At 40.9% G+C, this 23,647-nt stretch overlaps 1 protein-coding gene across 1 annotated transcript; it reads left to right on the top strand.

Moving 5' to 3' along the window:
• The first annotated feature begins 2,075 nt into the window (after positions 1 to 2,075).
• PSMD5 (proteasome 26S subunit, non-ATPase 5) lies at positions 2,076 to 23,647 on the top strand. Its single transcript, XM_047068771.1, has 10 exons — positions 2,076 to 2,558; positions 9,993 to 10,137; positions 11,093 to 11,206; positions 11,646 to 11,774; positions 13,821 to 13,930; positions 15,815 to 15,957; positions 17,619 to 17,810; positions 20,406 to 20,515; positions 21,151 to 21,291; positions 22,842 to 23,647. The coding sequence occupies exons 1-10, from the start codon at positions 2,386 to 2,388 to the stop codon at positions 23,097 to 23,099; spliced, it is 1,515 nt and encodes a 504-aa protein (XP_046924727.1). The 5' UTR covers positions 2,076 to 2,385; the 3' UTR covers positions 23,100 to 23,647.

Raw genomic sequence — 23,647 nt, 5'->3', positions numbered from 1 at the left:
ATCATTTGGAAGAAAATGCCTCTGGATTCACTTCTTCAACTCAGGCACTTCTACTCTCTCCAGATTCAATTCTAAGGTTAGATTCCAAAAATCCAATTCTGCATTTTGGCTTCGGCAGAGTCTTCAGATACAGTAAGTCTCACTGCCAACGCCTGAGGGTCCAGGATCTTCTTCTGGAGGCTTCTTATCCTCTTTCTCTGTCTCTACCCTTCTCCTGCTTTTGGGATTCAGATTCAGACTCCCCTTCAGACTCAGATTTTGTATCCATCTTCTACACCCACACTACCTCCTCTTTGTGTCTTCTTTGTTCAACTCCTTTGCTTTATTTTGAAGGTTCTCTTGCACCTCTTTACAGATATATAACAATTTATTGAAGTCTTTTTTAAAGGCCAAACTTCGATACGGGAAAGGATCCCTATCCTTTGCAGCATCAATGAGGTCTGAGGCCTGGCATAAGAAAGCATTCAGTTTCCTTAGATTCATCTTTACCTCTAGTTCCAGGGTCTTGTCTTCTTCCATATTCATTGATATAGACTCTCTTTCGGTTATGAACAAAGCTTGAAACTTGAGCACCTCATTAATTTCCCCGTTCGATATCAATGAAGTTAAAGTCCATCCGTGTTGCAGACTCCATGATTTTTGCAACTTCTTCATTAGCTCTAGGGAAACATGCATAATCATTCACAACATCATCCAAAAGTTTCCACGAGGCTTTATTAAGAGCAGCTGGTCTTATATCATCCATTGACTCTTTTATCACTACCAAAGCATCAGCAATGTTGTACTGTTGCCATGTTCCTCTCAAAGTAAGACAAGGGTTTTTTTTCAATACAGTCAACAAAGTGGTCAAACATACGCTTGGTGTAATACCTCCTGAATGCTTCAATTATACCCTGATCCAAGGGCTGAAGACAGCTAGTGCCTTCCAGGGGGAGAAACACAGTATCAACATTAAGATGAGCAACCAAAAATGAGTCTGGGCGATTGGGACCTCTGTCCAAAATTAGCAACACTCTGAACTCAAGATTTTTTTTTTTCTATTAAATAACTCCCAGCCTGATGAATAAAACAATTATGAAACCAATCCAAAAAGAGGGCAGCGGTTTGGGGTGTGAACTCCAGAATACAGGAAGGCGGTTTTTATCTTTTTCCAAAAGACATGTGGGATTAGGGTCTTTACAAAGCAGCAATGGTTTTATCATTTGGTCACCGGCGGCACTGGCACCAAAAAATGAGGGAAATCCTGTCCTTAGCTTCCTCTAAGCTTTCCGGATTTTTGTCTCTTTCCCTAAAAGTACGTGGAGGCATGCACTGCCAAAAAACTGGCTCATCTCCTCGGCATCGAAGACCCGTTGAGGCACATAGCTCTGATCAGCCTCTGGAGTTGTTTGGACATACTTGGATGCCGACTGGGCAGTCAGCGCTTCTTCCCCTCCCATCGACCTCGAATTTCGCAGACTGTGGCGATTTCTAAACTTCTCAAACCATCCCTTGCTCCCATGAAACTTATCCGAGCTGCCCTTCCCAGTCGTTTGCACCCGCTGCTTGTAAATGCGTTTGGCCTGGCTGCAGACGGCCTTCAGCGTCAGAGGCCGCCCCCCTATGGTCTGGGCCTCCACCCAAAAAGGTTAACTCCGTCTCCATCTTCTCGATGTTTACGTGCCGGGAAATGCACCGCACCTTGGAGCGGAGAGGCGACACAGTCTCCATGCCGGCCCTGATGACCTTCGCGTTTCTCCTAATGGTGCGCACAGTCTATTCGTTGACGCCCAACAGGCGCCCCACGTCGGTTTTACTCACGCCTTCCTCCAGCTTCTCGCGAATTTTCATCTTGTCTTCCAGAAGTATGACCCTCCACCTCCTCTGGATTCGTGTCTGGCCAGGGAGCAATATGCCCAATCGCCTCGGCTCCGCCTGGGGTGGCCTCGGCCGCCGCCCCCACCGCAGCCGACAGCCTGTGGCTTTGGGGCCCAGAGGCCGCCCGCGAGGCCATTTAAGCTTCTGTGGGTCCTCATCGTCACCACTCCGCTTGCCGGGCATTTGACGCGCCTTCGCTCTGGAAGGGAAATACGCAAGGCGACCGGAAAGTCAGCCTGCGGAACCCACCGGGCGGCGCCCACGATGACGCCCCGCCGCGACCCCGCAACCACCGGCAACAGTTGGCTCGGCCCTTGACGGCCCCTGTCTCGCGAGGCTTGGCGGCCCCCCAGGCGCTCGCGCTGCCCGCCGGCCCCACATCGCTATTGGCGCGGCCGGGGCAGCCTGCGGCGGCCGCGGCCGAAAGCCCGGGAAGGGAGGCTGCGCCCCGCAGATCTCGCGAGGCTCGGAGAGGCGCGCCGCGAGCCTGGAGTGTGCGGCCGCGGGAGCCCCCGCTGGAGGTGTACGATGGCGGCCCAGGCGCTGGCGCTGCTGAGGGAGGTGTCGCGGCTGGAAGCGCCCCTGGAGGAGCTGCGCGCGCTTCAGTCGGTGCTGCAGACCGTGCCGCTCAGCGAGCTCCGCGAGCAAGCGGCGGAACTGCGCCTCGGCCCGCTTTTCTCCCTGCTCAACGAGAACCATCGGTGAGACGACCCCAATGGAGGTCGAGGAGACGAGGGTGGCTGGGAGGAGGGGACGGCTTTCCCCTGTCGCGGTGAGGCTTAAAACTCGCTGACACTTTAGCGGAAAGGACCCTGGGCCGGGAGGCCAGACACAGGGCTCAAGTCCAGCCTGTGAGGTGTGCCCGCTTCACTGCCTCATCCTTGAAACAGGAATTGGAGAGGGAAAGCGCGGTTGCTCACCGAGAAAGAGGCGCCGCAATATTCGCGTACAGGTTGGCGACGTTTGTCGTCTTAAGAGGGCCTGTCCTGGCACTTTGGCAAGATCCATCAACATTTTAAATTTGCGTTATCTTTTGATCCATAGGCAGTGAACACGCAGGTATGCTCGCACTCAAAATGTACTGTATGTATAAGGATAGTCGTAACAGAAGTGACAGCAAAAAACTAGAAACAACCTGAATGTCCATTAAAAGGGAATCGTAAATAAATTGTGCTACATTGCTCTATCACCCTGTGCCGCTATTAGAAAAACTAAGGTAGATCTATATATGGGGACGTGGGAAAATCTCTAATATATGTTGTTGAACGGAAAAAGAAAATTGTAGGAGTTTATGATCCCATTATATGTAATGTTTTTAAGTCCCCCCCCCCCCCCCCGGCTAGTATGGCATTGAGAATATCTGAAAGGTACAGCAGAAACTATTAATATAAAAGTGGGATTTCGGATGGCAACTTTTTTCATTTTAGGCCCATCTGTAGTGTTTGATTAAAAAGCACTTTGCAGTTGATCGTTTGATAATTTAAAAACAGTTGAACAATGTTTGTGATCCAGAAATGTAAAAGTGACAAGGTAATAAAGTCGCTGGATCAACACTGGATGATTCCAGGGGGCTTTCTTGGCTATAACTTTCTGAGATTCCTCCCTTTTTTTTAATACATGTTCCCCTTCATGCAGTCCATTAGTTAACATTGTTCAGTTCTGCCTAGGAAATCTCTTCTTTTCTGTCCTGTTTAATTTAGGCCCTCGTTTTCTCCCTCTTGCTAGGTCTGTTACATTAGTCTGACTTCTCATTACGTTTAAGCTTCCTTTGCCAGCGTGCCCTTCCCATACTGCAACCACAGTGAACTTCTTGGATCATTTGACTCATATTTTTTCCATGGTCTCCCATCGTCTACAGTATAGAATCATGGCTTCTTTTTCTGGCATTTGGGCCCTTACCTTGTATTTCCATCCTCCTTTTTCCAGCCTCATCTTTTCCCTCTGTTCCTCTACAGGTACTTCATCTGCTTCAGCTACCGTGTGGCACCATTTACTTTCCCTTGAGCATGACTTGGCACTTTCCTGTATAGATGCCAGTCCTTCTAATGAAATGCCCTCCCTCCGTCCAAATTCTGTCCATTCTTTAAAGCCCAGGTCAAGTGCCATCTCCTCCAAAATGTTTTACTCGGCCACTCCAGTTTCAAGTGACTGGTCCTCAGATCTCCTGAGAGATGTTATCATTATTTCTGTTAATGATACTTGCCACTGTTGTGTTATATTATAGTTCTTTATGTGGTTATTTCTAGTTTGAAAATTCTTTAAAGGCAGGGGCCATACTTTGTTCATCTCTACATCCCTCTTAGGATGCAGCACATAGTGTAATATAGGCTACATAAAAGATTAGATTCATAAATTTTCTTTTTTTTTTTTTTTTTTTTAACGTTTATTTATTTTTGAGACAGAGAGAGACAGAGCATGAACGGGGGAGGGGCAGAGAGAGAGGGAGACACAGAATCGGAAGCAGGCTCCAGGTTCCAAGCCATCAGCCCAGAGCCCGACGCGGGGCTCGAACCCACGGACCGCGAGATCATGACCCGAGCCGAAGTCGGACGCCCAACCGACTGAGCCACCCAGGCGCCCCAGGATTCATAAATTTTCAAGAGGCCACTTTATATCATGGATCAGGAAAATTTCAAAACTCCTACCATAAGTTAACGCCAGAGATACAGTAGGAGCTGAAATGAATGGGAGTTTGTAGAATGAGGTCCATGGAGGACGTGTTTTACCAAATGAAGGAGCCGTGCCGTGGGAGACAATTGGAATGGAAATTGACAGACAGGGTAATTCAGAATGGGGTACATAGTAGATACCAATTGCAATTTGTGGGAATAATTCTCCTGCAGATAGTAGATGGGCAGTCTTGAGATCTATTTCTATTATCCTGCCTAAACTACCAGGTTCCTATATATTGGTTTAGAATCTGATCTAATAGATATAAATCTAGAATCTTGACGAGAGTTTTTATGAGAGAAAGTAAGTTCTAAGACTACTGCTTTTACAACGTGGAGACTGGAAATTATTTACTCTTTGGCTTTTTGGTATAAAGGACAATATGTGGCCTGAAATTTGTGCACTATACAGTTTAACCTATGGCTGCTTTAAAAAGTAGGGGTGGGGGGCGCCTGGGTGGCTCAGTCGGTTAAGCGTCTGACTTCAGCTCAGGTCACCATCTCACGGTCCGTGAGTTCTAGTCCCGCATTGGGCTCTGTGCTGACAGCTCGGAGCCTGGAGCCTGCTTCAGATTCTGTCTCCATCTCTCTGCCCCTCCTCTCTTTCTGTCTCTCTGTCTCTCTGTCTCTCTCTCTCTCTCTCAAATATTAAAAAAAAATTTTTAAGCTTTATTGAGATATAATTTACGTAAAATAAACTGCACATAATGAAATATACAATATGACAGGTATCAACATATGTATATACCCATGAAACCATCACCACAATCAAGATAGCAAAGCTGTCTCTGAGCCCCAGAAGTTTCCTTGTGCCTCTTTGTTGAATCCCTTTTCACCTCAGCCAGGCAACCACCGATCTCTATAGATGAGTTTGCCTTTTTTTTAAGAGTTCTATACAAATGGAATCCTACAGTATGTACTCGGGCTTTCACTCATCATTTTATTTTATTTTTTTCAATATAAACAAAAATTTATTCAGTAACAGAAAATTGCTTCTGTGCAGTTTCTCGTGTACTATGTTTTAACATAAAGGGGATATTTTACAATTATAAGCATCTGGTGACGGATGCTGTTAGTGACAGCAGAAGCTTCTAAATTAGTGTCCTGTTTTTTGAGTTTACTAATTTTTCTTAAACAAAGTAATTGTGATTGTTTAAAACCATGGTCTTAACAGACCAATATGAGGAAAGCATACTGTCTGAAAAGAATACAAAATAAAATGTAAAATAAAAAGTATTTAGAATTATTTCATAAACAGAATTATTTGATTTGTTATTTCTTCTGAGAAAATTATCTTTGTGGGGAGCCTGGGTGGCTTAGTCAGTTAAGCGTTCAGCTTCGGCTCAGGTCATGGTCTCATGGTTCGTGAGTTCAAGCCCTGCGTCGGACTCTCTGCTGTCATTGCGGAGCCCGCTTCGGATCCTCTGTCTCCTTCTCTCTGTGTCCCTCCCCCGCTCATGTGCACACTCTCTCTCTCAAAAACACACATGAAAGGGGCGCCTGGGTGGCTCAGTCGGTTAAGCAGCCGACTTCGGCTCAGGTCATGATCTCGCGGTCCGTGAGTTCAAGCCCCGCATCAGGCTCTGTGCTGACAGCTCAGAGCCTGGAGCCTGTTTCAGATTCTGTGTCTCCCTCTCTCTGACCCTCCCCCGTTCATGCTCTGTCTCTCTCCGTCTCAAAAATAAATAAACGTGGCGCCTGGGTGGCGCAGTCGGTTAAACGTCCGACTTCAGCCAGGTCACGATCTCGCGGTCCGTGAGTTCGAGCCCCGCGTCAGGCTCTGGGCTGATGGCTCAGAGCCTGGAGCCTGTTTCCGATTCTGTGTCTCCCTGTCTCTCTGCCCCTCCCCCGTTCATGCTCTGTCTCTCTCTGTCCCAAAAATAAATAAACGTTGAAAAAATAAATAAATAAACGTTAAAAAAAAAAAGTTAAAAAAAAAACACATGAAAAAAATTCACTCATCGTTTTAAACTTTATGTGGTGTGGGTGAATACTTCATTCCTTTTTATTGCTGAGTAGTAGTCCCTTGTATGAACGTACCACAATTTGTTTATCAGCTTACCTGCTGGTGAACGTTTGAGTTGTCCTCAGTTTGATTATATTACAAATTACACTACTGTGAACATTTGTGACAAGTCTTTATGTAGACAAATTCTTTCTTTTCTCTTTGAGTTAATACCTAGGAGTGAAATGGGTGGCTCATATGATAGGTGTATGTTTAACTTTTTAAGAAGCTGCCTGTTTTCCCAAATGACTGTACCATTTTACATTCCCATTGGCACCATATGAGAGTGGATTATAGGCCTAAATATAAAACCTAAAAAACTATAAAACTTCTAGAAGAAAACCTAGGAAAGAATTTCCGTGACCTTGGGTTGATGAAAGATTTCTTTGATATGACACCAAAAGCATGATCCATAGAAGGAAAAATTGATAAATTGGACTTAATCAAAATTAAATACTCTGCTCTTCAAAGGTCACAGTTAAGAGTGAAAAGGCAAATTACAAATGGAGAAGAGTCTTAGTGAAGAATATATAACAAGGAAAGAATCCATCTTAAAAAATGGGCAAAGTATTTGAACAAGAAGATATGTGGATGGCAAATAAGCACATGAAAAGATACCCCAACGTCATTAGTCACTAGGGAAATGCAAATTAAAATTACAATAACAGGGGCGCCTGGGTGGCTCAGTCGGTTGAGCATCTGACTTCGGCTCAGGTCATGATCTCACAGCTCGTGAGTTCGAGCCCCGCGTCCGGCTCTGTGCTGACGGCTCGGAGCCTAGAGCCTGCTTCGGATTCTGTGTCTCCGTCTCTTCTCTGCCCCTAATCCACTCTCATTCTGTCTCTGTCTCTCTCAAAAATAAATAAACATTTAAAAAATAATACATAAAATAAAATTACAATAACAGAGGCAATTCAAGTATCTATCAGCAGATAAATGGATAGACAAAGTGTGGTATATACATACAATGGAGTATTATTCGGCCTTAAAAAGGAAGGAACTCCTGACACAGACTACCACATGGAGGAAACTTGAAGGCATCACACTAGGTGAAATAAGCCAGTCACAAAAGGACAAATGCTAGGATTCCACTTAGATGAGGCATCTAGGGTAGTCACACTCACTGAGATGGAGAGTAGAATGGTGATTGCTAGGGGCTCAGGGAAGGGGAGAAAGGGAAGTTTGTGTTTTGTTTTGTTTTTTTAATTTTTTTTCATTTATTTATTTTTGAGAAACAGAGTGAGACAAAGCGAGAGCGGGGGAGGGGCAGAGAGAAGGAGACACAGAATCTGAAGCAGGCTCCAGGCTCTGAGCAAGCGGTCAGCACAGAGCCAATGCGGGCCTCGAACCCACAAACTCTGAGATCATGACCTGAGCCGAAGTCGGACGCTCAACCGACTGAGCCACCCTGGCGCCCCGGGAAGTTTGTGTTTAATAGATACAGAGTTCCCATTGGGAAGATGAAAAAGTTGTGGAGATAGATAATAGTGATGGTTGCACAACGTGAATGAACCTTAGTGCACAGAACTATACATTAAGAAATGGATAGGAGTGCTTGGGTGGCTCAGTCAGTTCAGCGTCCAACTTTGGCTCAGGTCATGATCTCACGGCTCGTGGGTTTGAGCCCCGTGGAAGGCTCTGCACTGGCAGCTCAGAGCCTGCTTTGGATTCTGCATCTCCCTCTCTCTCTGCCCCTCCCCCCTTGTGCGCTCGCTCTCTCTCTCTCTCTCTCTCTCCCAAAAATAAATACATAAACATTTTTTTTAATGGTTAAAATGGTAAATTTCATGGTATATATAGTCACGATTTTTAAAAAAGGAAAAGTGTGGTGCCTGAGTGGCTCAGTCAGTTAAGCGTCAGACTTCAGCTCAGGTCATGATCTCATGGTTCACGGGTTCCAGTTCTGCGTCAGGCTCTGTGCTGACAGCTCGGAGCCTGAAGCCTGCTTCGTGGATTCTGTCTCCCTCTCCCTATGCCCCTCCCCCTCTCATACTCTGTCTCTCTCAAAAATAAATTAAAAGAAAAAAAAAACATTAAAAAAAATAAGGAAAAGAAACCCATAACCATTAACAGTCACTCCCCATTCCTCTTCTCTGGCCCTGCCCCAGCCCCTGGCCACCGGGAATCTACTTTCTGTCTTTATGGATTTGTCTGTTCTGGACAATGATATAAATGGAATCATCATCAAAAGGAAGCCGTTTCTGTTCTGGCATCTTTCACTTAGCATAGTATTTCCAAACTTTATCCATGTTGTATAATATTCCACTGTATGGATAAAACTATTTATCCACTTATTAATTTATGGACATTTGGGGTGTTTTCTATTGCTGTGAACATTCACGTACAAATTTTTGTATGGACATATGGTCTCAATTATCTTGGGTATAAACATTCTTAATTATTTCCTTAGGTGCAGTTATACAAAATGCAACCCCTAGGTTATAAGAAATTTGTTCATTTTTAAGGCTTTTGTTATGTATTGCTTAATCGACTTCTAGAAAGGTTGTATTGGTTTAATTCTATACTCCTGTTAGCAGTATATGAGTGCCTATGGTACTGCCCATTAAGAGAAAAGGAAGTTATTCTTAAAACACCTTTTATATCTACAACTAGTAGTCATCAAGTTGTGATTAATTTACTTCTTTAATTGCTCCTGAATCTCTTCCCTCTTCTCCATCCCCCCTGCTACTCCCCTGTTTCACTTCTTCATCACCTGCCTTCTGACTGAAAAATTCTTTCTCTAACTTATACAGAGTGATTTCCTCAAGTCAGATCTCATCATGTTACTTCTTGGCTTAAAACCACTTGATGGCTTGCCATTGCCTTGTGCAAAGACTCTGAATTCTGTAGCGTAACAAAAAATGGCCTATCAGAATCTGGCTTCTGTGCATCTTTCTTATTTCATTTCTTGCCATTCATCCTTCCCCTTTTACCTTCTTCCCACTCCTCTCCCATTCTTATCCCAGTCATATGGAGCTTCTTATACTTCCTTGAATGTATAACCCTATCTCTGTCCTCTGTGCCTTTTATGTTGTCCCTCTACCTAGAACACCTTTGTCCTCCTAGATAATTCCCACTTTTTTTTTTTAATTAAGCTCAGGTATTACCCCTTGGGGAGGCCTCCCTGAACCCTGTGTTCTTTTTTGAGCTCCCACGGCTTCCTACCCTAACCTATAGCATTTGTCCACCTGGATTATAGTTGCTTTTCTGTTTTTCTGTATTTTCCGTTAGACTATGCTCATTGAGTCTAGAGAATATATATTATCCTTCTTTGTAGCCCCAGCGCAAGCATGGCACATAATAGATACTTAGTAAATCTTTAATAAATTAGTAGAAGCTAGTGTTTTAAAGGGAAGTCTGTGTGTAAGCGATCCTCATTGAGCCAGTCTTCAGATATTGATAGGTTGTTACTTCCTACCTTGCAGGACACAAACTAATGAGATCTGTGATGTCGCCTTTAGGGAACAGACCACTTTGTGTGTATCCATTCTGGAGAGATTGCTCCAAGCTGTGGAGCCAGTTCACGTGGCCCGGAACCTCAGGGTTGACCTTCAGAGGGGACTGACTCACTCCAATGATTCCGTAAAAATTCTCACTCTGTCCCAGGTATGAAATTTTACTAGCACATAATAAAGGAGCTGACATTTACTGACCACCTGCTCTGGACTAGGCTCTACGCTGGGTGCCAAAGACAGAAGGATGAAGAAAATATGATCTCTCTCTGTCCCTAAGAAGTGTCTATTCTAGTGTGCATGGTTAACTAACCAGGAGGAATAAGCTAAAGTAAGAAGTTCTACTAAGTATTATCTGAAATAGTCATTCATCAAATACTGACTGATCCTTTTAATGCCAGGCATTGTACCGTATACTCTTAAAGCTACCAAGATAAATAAAGCCTATTTCTTTCCTTCAAAGAGCTCCTAATCTAGAGAAGGTATTGCCATGTTAGGTCTTACTATAGTGGCATGAAAAAGTACTGTTGTGAAGGTCACTAAACCAAGAAATTGAGACAGTAACTCCTGTCACCCAGATAACCAAAATACCCTACTATTTGGGAAAAGAGTGCTGCTGAGGATTATCTTGTTGAGATGTTAGGACCCGAGCAGTTACTTACCCAGTAGGTTTTCAAGTACTGTTTTTTCTTTTCTCCTCTAGAAGTGTTAATTCAACAAAAAGGCAGAAAGTAATTGATTTTTCTTTGACCATTTATGTGCCAGACACTGTAGTACATGCTTTTCCTATTTAGTCTCATTTAATCTTCATAACAATCCTACAAGGAAGTATTCTCATTTTATAGATAAGAAATTAGGTTCAAAGAAGTTAATTTGCTAGTTGATGGAACTAGCATTTGTATTGTTTTCTCTCACTGAAATGTCTCAACTCCTTATCTACCATTTATTTTTTTTCTTTCTTTTCAATAATGTGACTATACCCATAAGTGTGTTCAGCTTTAATGAATTTGGGTCATTTGGAATTTTTAATGGCTTGTCTTATAGCTGTAATCTGTAACCCCTAAAATAACAGCACACTAAGGGAATTTCTGATTACTTTTTTATTTCAGGTCGGAAGAATTGTTGAAAATTCTGAGGCTGTTACTGAGATTCTAAATAATGCTGAATTACTAAAACAAATTGTTTATTGTATTGGTGGAGACAATCTGTCTGTAGCCAAAGCGGTGAGTCACCTAGAACCATCAGCTTAAACATGCACAGTATCCTGAAAAACAAAGAAAGACTTTCTGGACTGAGAGGTGAAAGTTGAGTACGGATGATTTGTATAGTTGTTTTCACAACCTCATGTAGATGGTATCAGATACATAAAAAATGTTGAACAAATACCAGTAAACCCTTCCCTTTTTTCTAGACAAAGCATATCTAAATTATCCGTCATAGAGCTTGTATTAGGTTGCTTGATAAGGAAAAAAAAATGTACATAATCTGTTTTCTGTAGGCAATACTATGTGTCTTTTTCAGTTTTAAATAACGATAGCTAAAACATAGCGAATGGTCATTGGGGAAGATGCATTCCATACACCGATTTCACATCGATATCATGAAGTAGATACTAATATTCTGCATGTTTATGACTTAAGAGATGTTTTCTTTCCTTATAAGGCCATTAAATCCCTGTCAAGAATATCATTAACCCAGGCTGGACTGGAGGCTTTGTTTGAAAGCAATCTGCTAGATGATTTGAAAAGTGTAATGAAAACAAATGACGTTGTTCGGTACAGAGTGTATGAGGTAAGACTAAAAGCATACTTCCTGATGCCTACAATTCAGAATGCAGTAGAGCTTCCACTGGAAGGCAAGATGGCTTGTTTACCATGCATTTACTGAGTATGTAGTCTGTGTTAGGCTCTGTATTTGACGCTGGAGATGTGGGGGTGAGCTCCCAGCCTAGTGTGTGAAACAGTCATGTGAAAAATATTTACAGTACACTATATTAACTACTATAATAGAGTAGATAACATTAAAACTAGACTTTGAAATCGTTACAGTAGGTAGATGAAGAAATGGCTCTTATTTGCACCCACTTTGTGCTTAGTATGGTGCTAAATCTCCACATATATTGTCTTCGACTTTTACAGTAAACCATATACGTTATTACTGTTAACCTCATTGCTGATGGAATAGCTGACAGACCACACAGTTAATAGGCTGCATATTCAAGATGAACCCTTGACTGTCTAATTCCCTGTTCAAAACACTTTCTTACTTTGCGTGTCTTAACACCATCCTAACCTGGTTTCCCTTCTGCCTCTCTAGCTGTTTCATCTTAGTCTCCTGGCTCATTATCCTCAATTGAACTTTTAATTGTTGAAGTTCATAAAAGTAAATTCCCAAACCCTGTTCTCACTGTATATTCATGTCCAGGCGATTTTGTTCATCTTATGATTTCAGTTCCTATCTGAATGAGATGACTCCATAAACCAACCCAGACCTCTCTTCCTTTTTTTTTTAAGTTTATTTATTTATTTTGAGAGAGAGAGCGCAAGAGTGAGTGAGCGAGCAAAATTGGGGAGGGGGAGAGGGAGAGGGAGAATCCGAAGCAGGTTCCCCATTCAGCACAGAGCCCAACACAGGGTTCGAACCCACGAACCACGAGATCATGAGTTGAGCCAAAGCCAAAAGTCAGATGCTCAACTGACTAAGCCACCCAGGTGCCCACCCCCAGACCTCTCTTCTTAACTCAGACCCTCATGTTCAGCTGCTTACTCAGTGTTCCCCCTTTGGACCTAGGTATTCTAGGCCCCTCACACTCATGCTCCAACCAAACTCCTAAGCTTCTTAACCCAGCCCATTCTCCAATAAAAAAAACAACAGCAACAAATTAGCCCTGTGTCACAGTCAACATGGTTGGGTATTAGAACTTGAGCTTATTCTCTGTGAGACCCTATTTTCCCTGCCACATATCCATTAGGTCATCATATTGTGCCGGTTTTACTTACATCCATGTGCTTGTCTTCCTTGGTATAATCACCACCGCCCTAGTCTAAGCTACTAGTATCTCACACCTGGACTACTGTTGTATTTGCATCTCACCTGGTCTCATCCATTTTTGACACCACTGGTCTATTTTCAGACGCAGTCAGGATGATCTTCTAAAAATTCAAATCTAGGGCCACCTGGGTGGCTCAGTCGGTTAAGCAACTGACTTCGGCTCAGGTCATGATCTCACAGTTTGTGAGTTCAAGCCCTGTGTCGGGCTCTGTGCTGACAGCTCAGAGCCTGGGGCCTGTTTCGGATTCTGTGTCTCCCTCTCTCTCTGCCTGTCCCCCACTCACACTCTCTCTCTCCCTCTCTCTCTCCCTCAAAAATAAATAAATATTTTTAAAATATTTTAAAAGTAAGTAAATAATAAATAAAAATTCAAATCTGGTTCTATCATTCCTCTGCTGAAAACCCTTCAGTGCCCTATATCTCTCAGTAAGCTCTTAGGACATACTTGTGGAATGAGTAAGTAAATGACTGACTGATAGAATGTATGAATGGAATGATTTTTAGCAGTCTTATCGCTCATTCAGGCTTTTGTACCCTGATTTATGGATTGATGATTTAAGGGAGAGAAAAAAAAAAGCACAGCTACAACCAGACATAATGGAGTATTTCTGTGCCAAAACAATTTCTCATAGGTTCAATGAGATTTTTCCAGTTGTGGAGACAAATAATGGATTTTTTTTTTAAATTCAGTTATATAAAGTACCTAGTCCTGTGTTTAATTTAAAATGAGATCTAACAGGTTTGGGCTGTTTTGACCTTTCAGCTTTTTCTGTTTTTTTCTTCCAGTTAATCGTGGAGATTTCTTCCGTGTCACCAGAATCTTTAAACTACTGTACCACCAGTGGATTGGTAACCCAGCTTCTCAGAGAGCTGACTGGGGAGGATGTGCTAGTCAGGTGTGTTGACTGAGAGAGTTCTTAAAGCAAAATGTCTTCTTTGAGAGGTCCGGGGAGCAGCTTTGGGACTTAGAGCAATCTTCCCTATTAGAACCTGGACCTGGGTTACAATCTCTTGACCACTGTCCTAAAGAAGAGGTCTTTAGAAAAAGCTCAGGTTATTCGTGACAGTATACTAAAACTTAGCAGAGCCGCCCATGACAATCTACTTTAGGTTAACTGTGTTCCCTGTCCTTGGACATGTGTACTTTTGCAGTCACATGATAACTGCCATTTTGTATTACTTAATATGTTATCTTACACATTTTTGGTTTTGTTAAATAATAGCACTATGGCATGATGGAAGAAACATGGGCTTTTGAAAATGAGCAAGACCTAGGCTTGCATGCATTTCTGCTACTTATTAGCTTTTGACCTTGAACAGATTATTGTAACCTTTCTACACCTCCATTTCCTCTTCTCTCAAATGGAACAGTAACAGCTCTAAAGAAGATACGAAGATTGGAGCACCTGGGTGACTCAGTCAACTAAGCGTCTGACTTCAGCTCAGGTCATGATCTCACGGTTGACGAGTTTGAGACCCACATTGGGCTCTGTGCTGACAGCTCAGAGTCTGGAGCCTGCTTTGGATTCTGTGTCTCCCTCTCTCTCTCTGCTCCTCCCCCACTCGTACTCTGTGTGTGTGTCTCTCTCTCTCAAGAATAAATAAAAACATTAAAAAAAAAAAAAAAGAAGATAATGGGGATTAAATGAATTGGCCAAAGAGACCAATACATTGGGTAACATAGGTCCTTAAAGAAATATTAATTCTAGACTCTTCACTCCCAGCCCTCTACTCCCTAAGTCCCATTTAATATCTGCCAATGTTAACCTTGTTGATATTCCACAGTTTACTAATACATCCTCACTGTTGAACACTTGGTTTGCTTCAGGTATTTTGCTATTTTTGTGCACACAGGTTTTTGTTTTCCTTACATGATTTTCTGAATTTTTTTTAACGTTTATTTTTGAGAGAGAGCACAAGCAGGGAAGGGGCAGAGAGAGAGGGAGACAGAGAATCCAAAGCAGTCTCCAGGCTCCGAGCTGTCAGCACAGAGTGTGACACAGGACTCAAACCCATGAGCCATGAGATCATGACCAGAGTCAAAGTCATACACTAAACTGACTGAGCCACCCAGGCGCCCCTCCTTATGTGATTTTCTGATTGTTATGTTTTTTAAATGTGACTGAATTTGTTCAACTCATATGTGTAAATCAGTCATGAGTTACACTGTTTAAAGCATTTGAGTTACATTGTTTCAAAGCATTCCTAATAAGGAAATTAATTTTTAAGAATTTTTTTAGCCTTATATCAAATTTTGTAACGTAGAAAAAAAACTCTGCAAATCATCTGTTAAAATACCTTAAGGTCAACTATAAAAATACTTTTAAAAATTATTTGTGGAAATTTGATCACAGGTACCTATTACATGATACCAAGAATTTTTATCAATTTTTAAAATATGAGGACATGGCATTATAATTGTGTAAGGAACTGTTCATATTTTTTAAAGGTGCATACTGAAGTATGCAGGGATAAATGGCAAGTTGACTAGAATTTGATTTAAAGTAATTCAGCAAAATAAAAATTAAAAAAAAATCTTTTAAGAAGTTGCTCTATTTTAGTGGAAACAATAATGGGCCTCAAGTCAAAAGTCAAAATTTAAACTCTGCCTTGTAGTGACAATGTGATTCTGGACGAATCACTGCAGCTTTCTAATTCTTGTGTCCCCATCTGAAAAGTAGCCAGGATTACTGACTTTTAGATTAAAAGAATTAAGTAATACATCCTATGAAAGCAATTTATAAACTATGTTAATCGTATGCAAAATTTTGGCATTTTAGAGCCACCTGTGTAGAAATGGTGACATCACTGGCGTATACTCAACATGGACGACAGTACCTTTCTCAAGAAGGAGTAATTGATCAGATTTCTAATATAATTGTTGGGGCAGATTCAGACCCTTTCTCTAGCTTCTATTTGCCAGGTAAGAAATACTGATTTCTGTGAAAATAATGGTGCATGTTTTGTATCTGAGTTATCTCTGACAAGAGAAGCCAGAGATTATTTTCTGTAGAGCAGATCCCTGTATATTTTTTTTAAATTCTTTTTAATGTTTATTTATTTTTGACAGAGAGAGAGAGAGCACATGCACGCGCATGAGCGGGGGAGGGGCAGAGAGAGAAGGAGACACAGAATCCGAAGCAGGCTCCAGGCTCTGAGCTGTCAGCACAGAGTACAGTGCGGGGCTTGAACCCACAAGCTGTGAGATCATGACTTGAACTGAAGTTGGATGCCTAACTGACTGAGCGACCCAGGCGCCCCTAGAGCAGGTCCCTTTAGATGATACCCATAGCCCCTTGATGAGGTGGAATATATTGCCCTGGGAGCCATGTATTGTTGAATCTGATTTTCTGGAAATACCATTGCTGTTTTGAGTATTAGGATAGTTTCCTTTGAACCTCAGTCAAAAGCAACATAAATTAAAATGCTATTAATGGGACGACTGGGTGGCTCAGTTGGTTAAGTGGCTGACTTCGCTCAGGTCATGATCTCACAGTCTGTGGGTTAGAGCCCCACATCATGCTCTGTGCTGATGGCTCAGAGCCTGGAGCCTGCTTCAGATTCTGTGTCTCCCTCTCTCTCTCTCTGCCCCTCCCCTGCTTGCACTCTGTTTCTCTCTCAAAAATAAATAAACATTTAAAAAAAATTTTTTTAATACTACTAATGACAGTATATTTCACAAATTCATCAAATCTCTGTCGGAATCTTTATCTAATATAGGATCTACTCTAGCCATTCTGTTGTAGGACATGGTTAATTAGTTTTCCTTGAGCACTTGCAGAAATTGGAAATTTATTCCTTCCTTAAGTAGCCTAGCTTACTTCATTGATGAGCATCTCTGTTTAAAAATTTCCTGGGGTGGGACACATGGTTGGCTCAGTAGTCTGACTGGCTCAGGTCATGATCTCATGATTCATGGGTTCGAGCCCTGTGTCGGGCTCTGTGCTGACAGCATGGAGCCTGGAGCCTGCTTCAGATTCTGTCTCCTCTCTCTGCCCCTCTCTCTCAAAAATAAACATTAAAAAAAAATTTTTTTTTTTTTAATTTGTTCCTAATACTCCGAACTTGCCTTCCTCTAATTTATATCCAGTGGTCCTTGTTCTTTGCTCTTCCTCTTGTGTATGGCAGTGCTTCAGTATTTGAACCCAGCTCCATTGACACCCTGGGGTTTCTGTTCTCAGGACCACATATCACAGGTCCTTCGGTATCTCCTAATGGTCTGATTTCTAGGTAATAGAGTACAGTGCATAACCATTCTCCCTTTCCTGGCCTGTAGTTTATTACTGTCCGTATGAAAACATAAGGCCCACATTTTATGTGGCCTTCCTTCTCTATTAATGTATATTCTTGTAGGGCACATGGGTGGCTCAGTCGGTTAAATGTCCTACTCTTGATCTTGGCTTAGGTCATGATCTCATGGTTAGTCAGACTGAGCCCTGTGTTGGGCTCTGAGCAGACAACACAGAGCCTGTTTGGGATTCTCTCTTTCCTCGCTCTCTTCCCTCCCCCACTCCAGTGCTCGTGCACTCTCTCAAAAATAATTAACTTTTTTTAAAAAACGTATATTTTTGGACATTTCTTCAGGATTTGTGAAGTTTTTTGGAAACCTGGCTATCATGGATAGTCCTCAACAGATCTGTGAGCGTTATCCTGTCTTTGTGGAAAAAGTCTTTGAAATGACAGAAAGTCAGGACCCCACCATGATTGGCGTAGCAGTGGACACAATCGGAATCCTGGGATCCAATGTTGAAGGAAAACAAGTTTTACAAAAAACAGGTTGGTATGACTTATTTGGGTTTTCTTTAGGGATATCTTTGTTTTTGGCAACAATTCAATATATAAGCTCACTTGCTGGTGCAATAACTACATTGTAGAAACTATTCTTACAGATGGCTGTCTTTTTATTGTAACCTTGAACGCATCCCTAGAAAGTCTTACAATTATTACTGAATTTTTATTTGTTTATTTTTTACCAGGCTAGACCAAGTACTGTGTCCCTTCTACACCTTCTTTGATAGTGTTCAAGGTCCAGAGACCATGGGCTATACTCCAAAAGACCTGGATTCATGTTCCAGTTCCAACACTGACTTAGCTTTTTTTTTTTTTAATATAATTTATTGACAAATTGGTTTCTTGAACTTCATGCCCTCACTTCATTACTTCAGGTCTTATTTTCCTCATTCATAAAAAGGATAAACAATCTCGGGATTGTGAATATTTAATGAAAACACACATTTGTTTTATATTTGTAATGTCCAGGAAGAAAAAGAAACAAAAATTTGTTACCAATTTTATGTTAAGAATGATACTTTTAAGGCATATCTGTAATTATTTATTTATTTAATCTTTATGGAATCTTTATTTTTATTTATTTTTTTACATATAATTTATTGTCAAGTTAGATAACATACAGCGTATACAGTGTGCTCTTGGCTTTGGGAGTAGATTCCCATCATTCATCGCTTACAAACATCTGTGAGTAATTTAAAGGACTGTGAATTCTATATGAAAACTAATATGGGCACAGTTAAAACCCTTACAGAGTATATGTTGAAAATTAATGTGCTACTGTCTGTCACAATTGGTATCCTTATTAATATACTTTTCTAAGTGCTTTTGTGTATGATATGTAATCCTTATACAGTCCTGCAAAGAACATATTATGCATTCTCATTTTACAGATAAGGTAGCTGAAACTCAGAGAAGTTAACATTTTTTTAGATGATATAGACTGTGGATTTGCTACTCAAATCCAGGTCCTTTAATTCCAAATTCTCTACACTTTGTCTTTTGTATACACTGCATTGCATCTGAATGTATGTTTTTGGCCTGTTACTTGGTCTCTGACTATGTGGGGTTTTTTTTGTTGTTGTTTTTTTTATTGTTTTTTTTTTTCTCTTTAATTTATTTTGAGAGAGAGCATGGGAGGGGCAGAGAGGGAGAATCCCAAGCAGGCTCCACGCTGTCAGCACAGAGCCTGATGCAGTTCTTGAGCTCACAAACCGTGAGATCATGACCTGAGCCAAAGTCAGATGCTTGCCTGACTGAGCCACCCAGGCATCCCATCTGACTACATGTTTAATTTTGTGTTGGTTTAGGTTGGTAGAGGTCATAGTATATGAAAGCATACTTTAAAAAAATCTCATTGTTGGGGTGCCTGGGTGGCTCAGTCAGTTGGGTGGCCGGCTACAGCTCAGGTCATGATCTCATGGTCTGTGGGTTCGAGCCCCACATCGGGCTTTGTCCTGAGTGCTCAGAGCCTGGAGCCTACTTCAGATTCTGTGTCTCCCTCTCTCTCTGCCCCTTCCCTTCTTGCTCTCTCTCTCTCTCTCTCTCTCTCTCAAAAATGATAAACAATAAAAAAATTTCTTTTAAAGTTTTAAAAAAATCTCATTGTTCACTTCACACTCATTAGGGTGGCTATAATGACAGAAAAATGACAAAAATAAATAAAAAGTGTTGACAAGGATGTAGAGAAATTCCCATATTTGGTGGCTATGTAAAATGGTACAGATGCTGTGGAAAACATTATGGTGTTTCCTCAAAAAATTATACATAGAATTACCATATGACCCAGCAAACATGCTTCTAGATATACATGCAAAAGGATTGAAAGAAGGGACTCAAAAGATATTTGTGCACCTGTATTCATAACTTATTTACAATAGCCAAAAAAAAGTAGAAACAATTCAAATGTTCATTGATGGATGAATAGATAGACAAAATGTGATATATACATACAATGGAATATCCAGCCTTAAAACGGAAATTAAATTCTTGGGGTGCCTGGGTGGCTCATTTGGTTAAGCGTCTGACTTCAGCTCAGGTCATGATGTTGCAGTTCATGAGTTCGAGCCTGGCATCAGGCTCTGTGCTGACAGCTCAGAGCCTGGAGCCTCCTTCAGAGTCTGTGTCTCCCTCGCCCTCTCTGCCCTTCCCCCCACCCTCTCTCTCACAAATAAATAAACATGAAAAAAAATAATATAAAAAAAAGGAAATGAAATTCTCATCCATGCTGTAACATGCAGAGACCTTGAAGACATTATGGCAAGTGCAATAAGCCAGACTCAAAAAGACAAATATTACATGACTCTATTTATATGAGGTTCTTGCAGTAACATATACAGAGACAAAGTAAAATACTGGTTATCAGGGGATGGACGTAGACGACATGGAGAGTTACTGCTTAATGAGTACAGAGTTTCCGTTTGAGATGAAGAAAACGTTCTGGAGACAGATAGTGATGATGGTTGCACAACAATATGAATATACTTAATGTCACAGAGCTATATACTTAAAAATGGTTAAAATGATAAATTTTATATTATGTGTATTTTACCACCATAAAAAATGTTTTATTATCTTTCAAAGGAACTCGCTTTGAACGCTTGCTCATGAAAATAGGATATCAAGCAAAGAATGCCTCAACAGAGCTCAAAATTAGGTGTTTGGATGCAATTTCGTCTATTTTTTATATACCAGTAAGTACATTGGGAAATTAATGAAGGATAGTGGGATATGTTTGGGACAATAAATCTATATAAGTCAACATAATCCTGGTTAACTTAATATAGATGGTATTCAACTTTTAGTAAAAGAAGATAATCCTCACTATGTTACTAGTGATATTTTTTTAGTTAAAGTGGAATCATCCAGTATTAGAACTGGAGAGAAGGGGCGCCTGGGTGGCTCAGTCAGTTAAGTGTCCAACTTTGGTTCAGGTCATGATTCACGGTTGATGGGTTTGAGCCCCGCATTGGGCCCTGTGCTGACAGCTCAGAGCCTGGAGCCTGCTTCGGATTCTGTGTCTCCCTCTCTCTCTCTCTCTCTGCCTCTCCCCTGCTCATGGTCTGTCTCTCTTTCTCTCTCTCAAAACTAAATAAACGTTAAAAAAAAAATTTTTTTTTTAAAGAACTGGAGAGAGGACCCTAGAGATTGCCTAATCAACCCTATCAGAAAAACAAAACAAAACAAAACTGAGGAAGTCTGGAGCTGGATTTGGGAAAGAGTGCTCCGGACTTAGCAGAGATCACATAGCAAACTAATGACAAAGTGCCATCAGAATCCAGGTTTCCTGACTTCCAGAGGCTTGAGAGTTTTCATTTCTGTCATGTAGCCTGAGCAGCAGACTGATGACCTCCTGAGGATGACAGAATCCTGGTTTTCTTCTTTATCTCGGGACCCGCTGGAGCTCTTCCGTGGCATCAGTAATCAGCCCTTCCCTGAACTGCACTGTGCTGCCTTAAAAGTGTTCACGGTAGGCATCCTTGTCTTTTTCACCAGTCCTTCTGGGAAGAGGCTAGTTCAACACATGAGTACTTATGATGAGCTAGTGCCTCTGCCATACCTTGGGGATACACAAATGTGTAGTTTCTGCCCTCTATTAGTGTAGACTAATGAGGGAGACATGTGTAAACAGATTGTTTCAGCTCAAGGTCTTAGGTGTTGTGGCAAAGGTTTGAACAGGATTCCACAGGATCATAGAATCAATTCCAGATTCCTTATCTGCCATCAAACAAGCCTTCGGTTGACCCAGCCCTGGTCTTCTTCCTGAGCCTTATTTCCCGCCATTCCCCCTCTGGCACCCAATGCTCTAGTGATACCAAACTGCTTACTTTATCTCTCTGGACCTTTATGTGCCCTCTACATTCAGCGCTGTTTCCCAACTTTGCTTGTTAACCTCTTACTCATTCTTGAAGGACTAGCTCAAGTATCTCTTCAGCAAGCTTTGCCCAAACCCACAAGGTTGAGTTAAGCAGTGTCAGCTCTCGTAAAAGTTGCTTATTCATTATTTTAAAATTTGGAAAGGATTGCAAAGTAGAAATTTTTAAAATCACTTAAAATCAGACCTATTTTGTATATCTCCTTTTAATATTAGTGTTAGTGTCAGTTTTTATTTATTTACCTTTTTTTGATAAAATATTTCAGACATCGGTAATACTTTCCTATCTCTGTCATTCCCCCTTCCTCGCTGACTGTAATCACTGTCATGAATTCAGGGTTTACAAGCCTATACATGATTTTATACTTTTACTACATATGTGTGTATCTTTAAACAAATTACAGTATTTTGCATATTAAATTTTGTAAACAGTATCATGCTGTTTATATCATTCTGCACTTTGCTGTTTTCTTCAACATTTCTGTTTGTAGGGGTTGTCTGTGTTAAAAGTGGCAATTAGAAAGTCATTATTTCATTGTATAGCCACAGTTAATCATTCTCCTGTCAATGAAGATTTCAGAGATTCTCTGTAACAAATGGTCCTATAATGAACATTCTGAAAATGTCATCCTGTGCACAAGCATGAGAGTTTTTTTCAGGATAGTCTTTTCTTCTCTGGTGTTTGTTTTTATTTTTCCACTGTTGTCATTATGCCATGAGTATAATTTGGATCTACTTTTTTCATATCATAGATTTACCTATTCTTTATAAAAATTATTCTTAATGTTTATTTAATTTTCTCTTGCTATATACTAAAATATACTCACCGATCCCCCACTATTAAGCATTTATATTATAATTTTCACACTATGATAACCATCTTTATGTACAAAGCTTTTTAATATGTAGATTTAGATTTAATTAATATTTAGATTTATTTAATAAAATATTTAATTAAAATTTAGATTAATATTTAATATTTAGCTTATTTTCTTAAGATTTCTAGGAGAGAATTTTCTTAGGCAAAAAGTAACATTTTTAAGGTTCATGTGGCCAAAATTTTTTGTAAGGATTGTGCTATCCAAGTAACACATTTCACTTCTTAAGGCTCAGAGGAGTTGTGTTCTTTCTACCTTCTATTTCAGGCCATCGCAAATCAACCCTGGGCTCAGAAACTTATGTTTAATAGTCCAGGGTTTGTGGAATATGTGATGGACCGGTCTGTGGAGCATGACAAAGCTTCAAAGGATGCCAAATATGAACTGGTTAAAGCACTTGCCAATTCCAAGACAGTTGCAGAAATCTTTGGGAACCCAAATTATTTGAGGCTCAGAACTTACCTGAGTGAAGGTCCATACTATGTGAAACCTATTTCCACAACAGCCGTGGAAGGAGCTGAATGATTTCTTCAAGAAGGTAGACCATTTTTTGACCAAAACTTCTCCTAAGGCATTTGACTTCACCAGTGTTTTACAAAACAGAGACTTCCCTTCTCCCAGAATTAATCATGGAGTATCTAATGTAACTTTATCACATGCATTTGTGGTGTTTCTACGTTGAAATACAGTGTGGAACCAGGAAAGCAGGCAAACTTGATCATAATTGCATCAGGTGTTTTTCAGATTTCTTTGACTGCCTTAATCTTTCCAAGAAGATGGAAGTTTTGTTCTCAGAAAATTTCCATGGACTTACCCCATTTTATTTAAAATTGTGCTTCAAATAGAATAATGGAACCAACTTGTTTCTGAATTCTCTTCACCACCTTTTTTGTTGTTCTATTCCCCCTTCTGATTCCACTTGCGAAGTCTTGGATATAAAGATTCTTTGAAAAATAATATGGAATTTTGAAATTATGTTCTCCATACTAAGAATAAATGCTTTTAATAAGGTGTCTTTGGATTTTTTTGTTACTATTATGGAAAATGGACAATAAATAAATCTTTTAAAAACA

Source organism: Lynx rufus, unplaced genomic scaffold (genome assembly GCF_022079265.1).
Source record: "Lynx rufus isolate CCGP_SWC_20201006 ecotype Redwood Valley unplaced genomic scaffold, mLynRuf1.p SCAF_10, whole genome shotgun sequence".
Classification (NCBI taxonomy): Eukaryota; Metazoa; Chordata; class Mammalia; order Carnivora; family Felidae; genus Lynx; species Lynx rufus.
The sequence above is the reverse complement of the archived record's forward strand: the minus strand, read 5'-3'. Positions and strand labels throughout refer to the sequence as shown.